We start from the raw sequence: 10,039 nt of genomic DNA on the forward strand, positions 1-10,039 counted from the left end.
ACCACATTTGGTCTACATAATATTCCAACCACAACATTTCAATTATGAAAGAAGTTTCAATTTTAGACATCAACTGCAATGCATTGCTGCTCTCACAGTTATTGGTAAGTGAAGCAGAAAACGCCATTTCCACTACTAATTTTATTGCAAAATCGATGATTCAATGAATTGATCTTTCAAGTGTTTTAAAAATATTTCTTCTTGTTTATATATTATACCACAAAAATGCTGTTTTGTCAAACTTCCAACTTTGTGCGATTCTTAAAAGTGGATGGATTATGAACGTTTTCTTTGAAAACTGCGCTTTTCAGATGATCCCACAACCGGAAATAATTAGGAGCGAGATGCGGGTCCAATGATCAGTTTGTCTGCAAAATGTTTCATCGGAGCTAGCTGAGCACAATGAGGAATTTTCTCCATCGTCACTGAATGAAGCAAGCACTTACATTGTAGCAGTTATGGAATGACAACATTTAGAAGAAATGATTTATAGTTATGTAAACTGTGACATCGGTTTGTAAAAAGGAACGAATTTTATATAAACTCAGCTCCATTTGCAATTGCCCATAAAAATTTTACTGTTCTGGGTATAAAGTCAATTAAATTTACTAAACCATATTATAAACGATGCCAAAATAAAGTGTGTTGAGAAAATTATGTTTTTTTTGCAACTATTTTAGCTAACTAACGTCCAATTTTGTATATAGCATCTAAGTACGGTTGTTACTGTAGCACCAATCGTACTTATGTTACGGTTGATTCATTGGTATAGTAAGTAACTGTCATTTGGTATGTCTTAGGTAGAATGCCAACCTTGGATCGAAATCCCAGATTGGAATAGTACACTGACTAAATTAGTTTATATTTGGCTAAACAGATATTTTATAATCGACTTTCAAACACTCTATGCTATTTTATCGGTACGCTACAGAAGACGAATCCGGAACCTTGAACCCACCTCGAATCTGGCACGGGAATGAACTGTCATGATTAGGAACTTGAATTATCTGAAGAATTTGACAGGAGCATCTGTTGTAAGAACTTATTATTTAAGACTATTAACAAATCAAATAATTAAAATTGTTGTCTTTCTCTATATATCTAACATTTTTTTTTTAATTTTTACCTCTATATCTTACTTTTTACTTACAGGGTATTTCATATTGAATAGAACAAAAACAATAGCATAGAATCAGCAGGAAGTAACTCCTGAACAAGGATATTTTTTTTTTTGGATAGAAATAATTGCTTAAACTTTTATGGGTCTTCCTTACAGACATATCTGAAAAATCGGGAAATTTTCTGCGCACTGCACGTTTGCACACTACCGCTCGTCTTTCCTGTATGCTGTGGCCGCATCTACTGATATCGAAACAATTGATTTCCTCCCTTTGCCAGATTTCACTTCAAAAGAACCCGTCTATTCGAATTTCTTAATTACTTTCTTCAGACTTTTGGCAGACATCGGATCACAACCTCTTTTCAAATTTTTCAATGACCGAGATTTTTTTAAAGCTGCTAGCGCACAATCAAAACTCTTGTGAAAGAGCTTCACAAGCAGAGCGCGATTCTTGAAATGACAGATTTCAGACAAATTTCTCAGATGTAATTTGAGGTGAACGCCTCGTACCCACGTTTTTATAACAAGTGGAGTGCGTCGTGAGCATGAGTGTCTTTTAATTTGCATAGTATATCACTTACAGCACCATCTACTGATGCACTTCGGAACTTTTGGTGCCGTACCATTTCCCCATTCTTGAAGTATATTCTGTTTAAATTTGAAGTCATTCATTAGTGTTCGGTTTTATAGCATTTTGAAATTGGGATTTAAATGGTAATGATCCTGTATGACTGAAAGTATCTGAAACAATGCTGTGACATGCAAAACAGAGATGTATACAATTCAAGTCATACTCATTTCACATGGTACAGACTTTAAAATCTTCGGACAAACTGTTGCGTAAAGATTTCGACAAGTCGGAGATGAGGATTTCGTAAACCGATTTATTTTTTACGGATGAAATTGTCTTTCACTTATGTGGCAAAGTTAATCGCTATGATTTGCAATTCTGGGGCATGGGAAATCCACATCGAATGATGAAATGTTAGTGTGATTCCCCACAGCTAAACGTTTTCCTGCACCGTAATCAGCATCTGTGTTTGTAATCCTTTTTTCTTCGTGGTAAAATCTATTAATGGGATTATTTATCATGAAAAACTTTCAGAGATAATGTTCCTTCATTTAGGGGTAACAGTTCTCAGCTTTCTTCTTCAGCAAGATGATGCTCCGCACACATTGGAATAACAACGTACGTCGATACCTTAACGATCGCCTACTCCACTGCTGGATTGGCATTTCTGGATCAAATGATATGCCACTGATTTCTTGGCCTCCGCGATCTCCAGATCTAACCTCCTGCCTTTTTTCCCAATGGAGTTTTTTATTGAAAACAAAGTTTCTATGCCTCTGCTTCCACAAAACTTAACAATAACTGAAGCAGCTGACGCGTTGGACTCATTAATAGGGGATTATTCTATTAAGAATGTGGCGGAAACTGGAATAACGTATAGACATTTGGTTTTGCTGGTAGGGCACACATAGATCAGTTATAGAAACTTGCATAACTAATTTCATGATAAATTTAATTTATTTAAATAAATTAATTACAGCATTCACACGTATGTTTTAATTTTGTCCCATTCAATATGAATCATCTTGTATAACACTTTACTATGTCGCGAACGGGGCTGGGTTTATTTTCATGCTAGTCAATGAACCTTCATTCTGAAAAATTGCGTAAAATATTGTAAGCTCCGAGTTTCATAAAACTTCTTTATTTGAGAAAAATGGCGCAAATAAAACCTTTAATCCATTGGCATTTTATGAATATTAATAAATGTTTCTTTTATTTATCATTTAATTTTCCATAAAAACTCTACTATTCCTTTCCTATTACAAAATTTATTGATCCGGTCTAAAGATAACAGTATATTATCATCAGAATAACAAGATTTTTGCTCGTTTATTTTGAGATGAAGTGTTGCGTTAAATCAAGTACAGACACCGAAATGAAGAAATAAAATTTATTTATCCTTGAATAGTATGGAAATTTTGTGACGCTCCAATTTTGACTGACTGATCTATGATTGTCTCTTAATAACGCAAGGTCATATTTGACTCACCTACACCAAACACAAGACTAACTCTTTATAATTAAACAAAAAGAAAGGTACTTCCTTCCCCCAAAGGTTAAAAAACTGACAATCAGATACAAGCTTTACGAATTTCTCTGTATATGAGTAAAAATTGCTTAGTAAATGTATGAATTTAATAATTTCTGCAATTCGTATTCTTGCCACCTTTAAATACTTTATTGGGTCGACTGCATGATTTATTGGAATAACATCCGTTTTAGAGCTATGTTCTGAATTGTGCATGATGGCCAGTTGCCTAAGACGAGATTCTACAAGCTTTTCTATTACACCAAAGAGAAAAAGTATTCCCAATTATGAGAGATGACGGACACGCAATGGACCGTAAGCTCATGATCGCCATTCCTCGAACCCTAGAATCTGAACCAGGTATACACCATATTAACTAATACATTTTCAGAACTTTGATATGTTTGTGATAGTAGAATTCTTTTCATTTGTTGTTTTGAGAACTCTCAAAAGGATTTTTGGAAAGCAGTCTTTAAATCCTTCATCCAGTCATTTCGATAGATTTCAATGAGTGGAAAAAATAGAAAGAATTAATCAACAGCATATTTTCCTTCTGAACGTAAGCTATATTTGTCCCCCTAGTTTAGAGTGAAATGTTTCTCTGAATTGGTATTGGCGCATTATTATACGCGCATTTTAATAGGTTTCTATTAACTCGCTTTTTTGTCTGTTAGGTGCACATTTTGTCATCGGGTGTTTCTCAATAAGGAAAATTAGTTTAAAACTGTTTGCAAAATGTCACTCACACACAAGACTAGAAAGCAGAAAAGATATATTTAAATTAATTTTTAATATGCCACGTATTTAAAACGGCCTAAAAAATATAAAATAATTTATCCTAACCCCATACAGATTTTCCTGAAGATCTGTCATTGGGTATTTTAAAAATTCACATTGGATTAGAAATTTATATGGGGATAAGATAAATTATTTTATGCTTTTTAATTCATCTTAGAAATGTAGTCTATTCATTTTTAATATAATTAATTATTTATATAACACTTAAATAGGCTTTGAATTGTAATACGTTTTTGTGAATATTCAAAGTAGATACTTTTTATTTTCCGAAAGTTGAGAACTTTTTGCAACATATTCTATATGAGAAAAAATACATAATGAATGAATGAGTATATATGAGATAAATTATGTTTTCATTCGCACCATTTTTGAGTTCTTGACCCCGATATTTTTTTCTTTTTTTGTCAAAACAAATTGTTTCTGTTTGTTTATAATCGGATCGAATCAATTATATAATTTACTGACATAATTGTGGAAACTCATAAATACATCTGACACTTATAACTGAAAGTTAATAATAGTATGCGTATTTCTATTTTTTTTTTTTTTTGCTGTATTCTCACTGTTTTTGTATACAAGATATGCATTTTTTATATGCAAATAGTTTATCAATTTCCACAGTGCCATTTTTTTAAAAAAATTCTTGAAATATTTTATAATTCATAAAATGACTCATCTTATGCTAAACTTTTGTAAGCGAAGCGTCCATTTTTCCCCTAGAAATATAGCCGCATAATGAACTACTGATATCAATTCCTGTGGCTTGGTTGGCAAGACACGAGACGGTAGACCTTCACGACCCAGGTTCGAATACCAGCCAAGTCAGTTTTATCCAAAGACTGGAATTTTAATTTAAAATGTTATTTATTATTTCTCTAGTTTCTAGTTGATTCTAGATCTTTCTTTAAATGTTCTATCTGGATGTTTCTCGAACATTCTGAGAGTGTATATAAAGTCAAGTGTCACCAGTTGTGGTCGAGTTATCGGTCCTGTACGCTTGAGAGTTACTTTGCTTGAATAAATCTGATTACTTGTTCAACCTAACAGCCTTGTTATTTCCAATCTTTGTGACAAGTTTGGTGGAGGCGCCGGGTACTTATTCCTGCAACCGTGGACGATAGCGAAAACCTACGGAGGAGCCTTCGATTGAGAGGATTATCTCCCGAATTTGGATTTTACTCTCCAGAAAGCAGAAAAAGGACAAAAATGTCGGTAGAAGCCAAGCCCGTAGTAGTGACTGTTCCTACGCCCCAACAACTGAGGAGCCCATCGACATTCTCCGGAACGCCTGGAGAGGACCCTCTTAAATGGCTAAAGGAGTATGATCGAGTTGCCCATTTCAACAAGTGGGATGACATGGTGTGTCTCGCCAATGTATATTTCTTCCTCGATGGCACTGCTAAGCAGTGGTTTGAAAACAACGAAGACAACTTGAATTCCTGGGAAGCGTTTAAAAATGGATTACTAGGACTTTTTGGTGACCGTCAAAAACACACCAAGAAAGCCGAAGAACAACTTAAATACAGAGCCCAGCGCCCAGGGGAGAGTACGCAGTCCTATATTCAGAGCGTATTAGGTCTCTGCCTAGAGGTTAATCCATCGATGTCTGACTGCGAAAAAGTGTCACACCTAATGAAAGGTATTGCCGAAGACATTTATCAGGCCCTTTTAATGAAAGAAATCACCACTATAGCTGATTTCACAAAATGGTGCAACTATATAGAGGATATGAAGCAAAAGAGAGTAAAACGACAGAGATTTGAGAGGCTACCAAACGTCGTATCTGTAGCATCCATGGAGGACGAGCCAGATTTGACATCCCTCATTCGCAGAATAGTGCAGGAGGAAGTTCAGCGGTTGGTTACCGAACTTAAAGCACCTTCGGAACCATATTCCCAGTCGTTAGAGGACCTGGTGCAAGACGAAGTCGTAAAAGCTTTGGCACCGGTTTCAGCAAAACCAACCGAACTTCGACCAAGACCATCTTATGCAGCTGTGGCCAGACGAACCAGAGCCCCTGCTCAGAGGTTGCCCGTACAGTCAAGAAAAACTGATATTTGGAGAACTGCCGACAATAGACCAGTTTGTTTCCACTGTGGCCGTCCAGGACATGTTGTGCGCTATTGCAGAGAACGGAAAGCTGTATTTGACAATTATCGACGCCGCCAACAGAACTTCGAAACTGACGCTGAAGAAGAAGAATACCGCCGACCAAATACCATCCGCCGTTCCACACCCAGTCCATCTAGAGGCCGATCCCCTACACGCCGTTTCAGATCACCGTCACCGTATCGTCGATCCAGTCAGTCGCCAAGCCGCAGAAATTGTGAAAACTGAACGGAGCGACCTTCCTAGGAGGTGAGGCCGCATGCAACGGAAATCCTCCATCGGCCGCCAAGATGACGGGAAATCAACTGGACGTCATTGCAGATAAGAAACCTATACGTGCTCTAGTCGATTCTGGAGCCTCATTTTCGATCATTTCCGATAAGTATCGACGGTCGTTAAAGAAGGTTTTGTTTTCTGACACCAAAAACCTTGTACTGAAAGTCGCTGATGGAAGTCTCATCCGACCGATCGGAAAATGTATCCTGCGTGTTCGGATAAACAGCCGAGAACTGCCGTTTGAATTTATTGTTGTGCCGCATTGTAGTCACGAAATAATCCTTGGATGGGACTTTTTAAAAGCTTCGCAAGCCGTGATCGACTGTGGTCAAAGTGAACTATACGTAGAAGACATTTGCCAAGACGTTGCCACACCAGACACATGGAAATTGTATGCCACAAAAGACTACACACTTAAACCCCATTCTGTGACAAAAGTAGCAGTATCAGGATACCATGTTCAAGGAGACCTAAACGTAGTCATTGATGGTAATAAGCAGCTGCTCTTTGAGAGAAACATCGCCGTGCCATCCATGGTATCCTTATACCATAACAGGAAAAGTGAAATTTGGGTTGCCAACTTGCAGTCCACGAACAGAGTAATCCCTAGAGGAATGTGCATAGGCCAAGCCGAACCACTGGATGGGGGACATTTATGTGTAATTTCTAGCAAGTCAGATGACATCGATGCACAGCAAGAGACACCAAACGTCGAAATGGATTGTTCACCGATGTTGTCACCAGAGTTGAACAATGAACAGAAAAACAAACTAGCTAAACTGCTACGACGTTTTACTGCAATCTTCACGAAGACTGACAAGCAGACAGCTGCACGGACGAATGTGAGACACCGGATTCACACGGGTGATCATACTCCAATCAGCCAACGAGCCTACCGAGTCTCATCGACCGAAAGACGCATCATTCGTGAAGAAGTTCAAAAGATGCTCGATAACGATATCGTCCAGCCGTCTGAAAGTCCCTGGTCTTCACCCGTTGTACTCGTGAGGAAAAAAGATGGAAGCTGGCGTTTTTGCGTTGATTATCGCAAGCTCAATGCGATCACGAAGAAAGATGTGTATCCTCTTCCTCGTATCGATGATACATTAGACTGTCTGAAGGGCGCCAAGTTCTTTTCTTCCATGGACCTTCGCTCTGGATACTGGCAGATAGAAGTGGACGAGGCTGATCGTGAAAAGACGGCATTTATAACACCCGAAGGATTATACGAGTTTAAAGTCATGCCGTTCGGACTTTGTAATGCCCCCGCGACATTCGAGAGAATGATGGACAATTTGTTGCACCATTTCAAATGGATTATGTGTCTCTGTTATCTAGACGATATAATAGTGTTCTCGGAAACTTTTGATGACCATCTCACTCGATTAAGACTTGTTTTAAAAAGCCTTCAAGATGCTGGTCTTAAACTCAACCCGAAGAAGTGTCTTTTCGCGGCCAGAGAAGTAAAAATACTGGGCCATCTTGTATCTAGTAGTGGCGTTCGTCCTGATCCTGACAAAGTGAAAGCCGTTAGCAATTTTCCTACCCCCAAAAACGAACATGATATACGGAGTTTTCTTGGCCTTTGCTCATACTTCCGGCGATTTATCAAGAACTTTTGTTATCTCGCTGAACCCTTGCAGATGCTGCTAAAAGGTGGTGCGGAGTTTCATTGGGGTCATGAAGAAATGAAAGCTTTTAACAGTCTGAAGAAAGCGCTTACGTCTGATCCTGTATTAGGAATGTACGACGAAAATGCCCCTACAGAAATTCATACGGATGCCAGTGGTTATGGTATTGGAGCTGTCTTGGTGCAAATCCAGAATAAAGCTGAAAAAGTAATCGCATACGCCTCCAGAACTTTGACAAAAGCCGAAAGAAATTATTCCACTACCGAACGGGAATGCCTCGCCATTGTGTGGGCAATCAACAAATTTAGGCCATATATATTCGGAAAACATTTTACAGTTAAAACCGACCATCATTCGTTGTGCTGGCTTATGAGTTTAAAGGATCCTTCAGGAAGGCTCGCAAGATGGGCCCTTCGACTTCAAGAACATGATTTTTCCATTCAATATAAAACCGGTAAGAAGCATAGGGATGCCGACACTCTCTCGAGAAATCCAGTGGAAGATGAGACTCATACAACAGACAAATCCCTAGCCGTTACCACGAGTATGAACCTTGCAATAGAACAGAAAAAAGATCCAGACCTTGTAAAAATTAACATTGACAACAACAGCCGATCCATAGAAAAGAAAGGATTTGAATTAATTGACGGGGTTCTATACAGAAAGAATTTTGATCCAGTTGGACAAAAGTGGCTACCAGTCATTCCGAAACATCTACGAGTCGACATACTTCGACACTTCCATGACGCTCCTACGGCAGGCCACCTTGGTTTCGCAAAAACTTACGACCGAATCCGCAAAAGATTTTGGTGGCCAGGGATGTACCGAAATGTTGTCCGATATGTCATGCATTGTCGGGATTGCCAAAGACGAAAACCTATTCCTCAACGACCACCTGGACGATTAGTTTCCATCCCTCCAGCTATAGCACCTTTCCATCGCATTGGGGTTGATCTCCCCAAAATCTGGTCGGGGAAACAAATGGATCATAGTCTGCACAGATTATTTGACACGATATGCCATAACAAAAGCCTTGCCGACCGCCGAAGTCGAAGAAGTAGCAAAGTTCTTGCTCGAAGAAATTATTCTAAAGCATGGAGCTCCACGAGTAATTATTTCGGATCGGGGAGCCGTTTTCCGAGCAAGACTTGTTTCCACCCTTATTGACCTGTGCAATATCGATCATCGTTTCACGACGGCGTATCACCCTCAAACAAATGGACTGACAGAACGCTTTAATAAAACTTTGACCGACATGCTGTCCATGTATGTGGATACAGAGCAGAAAAATTGGGACGAAATTTTACCGTTTGTGTCCTTTGCTTATAATACCGCTAAACAGGAGACGACAGGTTTTACGCCTTTCTTTTTACTTCATGGACGCGACGCCGAAACGACGTTAGATACAATGTTGCCATTCTCTCCCAATGATGTAGATGATGATTACGTCGCTAAGATGGTTGCCAGGGCTGAAGAATCAAGACAGTTAACCCGAGTGCGAACCCTGGATGCCCAAGATAAAGACCGTCGACGTTACAACGCCAAACACCGAATGGTATCTTATGCTCCTGGAGATCTCGTATGGATTTATACTCCAGTCCGAAAAGTTGGACTCTCCGAGAAGCTCTTAAGGAGGTACTTTGGGCCTTACCAGGTTTTACGCCGTTTATCAGACGTAACATACGAGGTGCAAGATTTTGACCCTGAATCCCGAAGAAGACGACCAAGAGACGTTGTCCATGTACTGCGAATGAAACCATACCATGATCCCGACAAGCAAATTGAAATTGAGGACAGTCAAAATGAAAATGTCGTACCTGCCGAAAATCAAGAAATTTACAAGGGTCCCATGACATGTTCCAGAGTAAAAGCCCTTAACCTGATTGACAGCGGGGCGCTGTCTTTCTTTGGAGGGGAGTAATGCCGCATAATGAACTACTGATATCAATTCCTGTGGCTTGGTTGGCAAGACACGAGACGGTAGACCTTTACGACCCAGGTTC

The 10,039-nt window shown here is 39.1% G+C and overlaps 1 protein-coding gene across 1 annotated transcript; it reads left to right on the top strand.

The window, feature by feature from the left end:
* Nucleotides 1-9,291: 9,291 nt before the first annotated feature.
* On the top strand, nucleotides 9,292-9,957 carry LOC129987783 (uncharacterized). Its single transcript, XM_056095717.1, has one exon. It carries the CDS (start codon nucleotides 9,292-9,294, stop codon nucleotides 9,955-9,957), a length of 666 nt encoding a protein of 221 aa, XP_055951692.1.
* The last annotated feature ends 82 nt before the right edge of the window (nucleotides 9,958-10,039 follow it).

The sequence above is a fragment of the Argiope bruennichi genome, chromosome 10 (assembly GCF_947563725.1).
Source record: "Argiope bruennichi chromosome 10, qqArgBrue1.1, whole genome shotgun sequence".
Taxonomy (NCBI): Eukaryota; Metazoa; Arthropoda; class Arachnida; order Araneae; family Araneidae; genus Argiope; species Argiope bruennichi.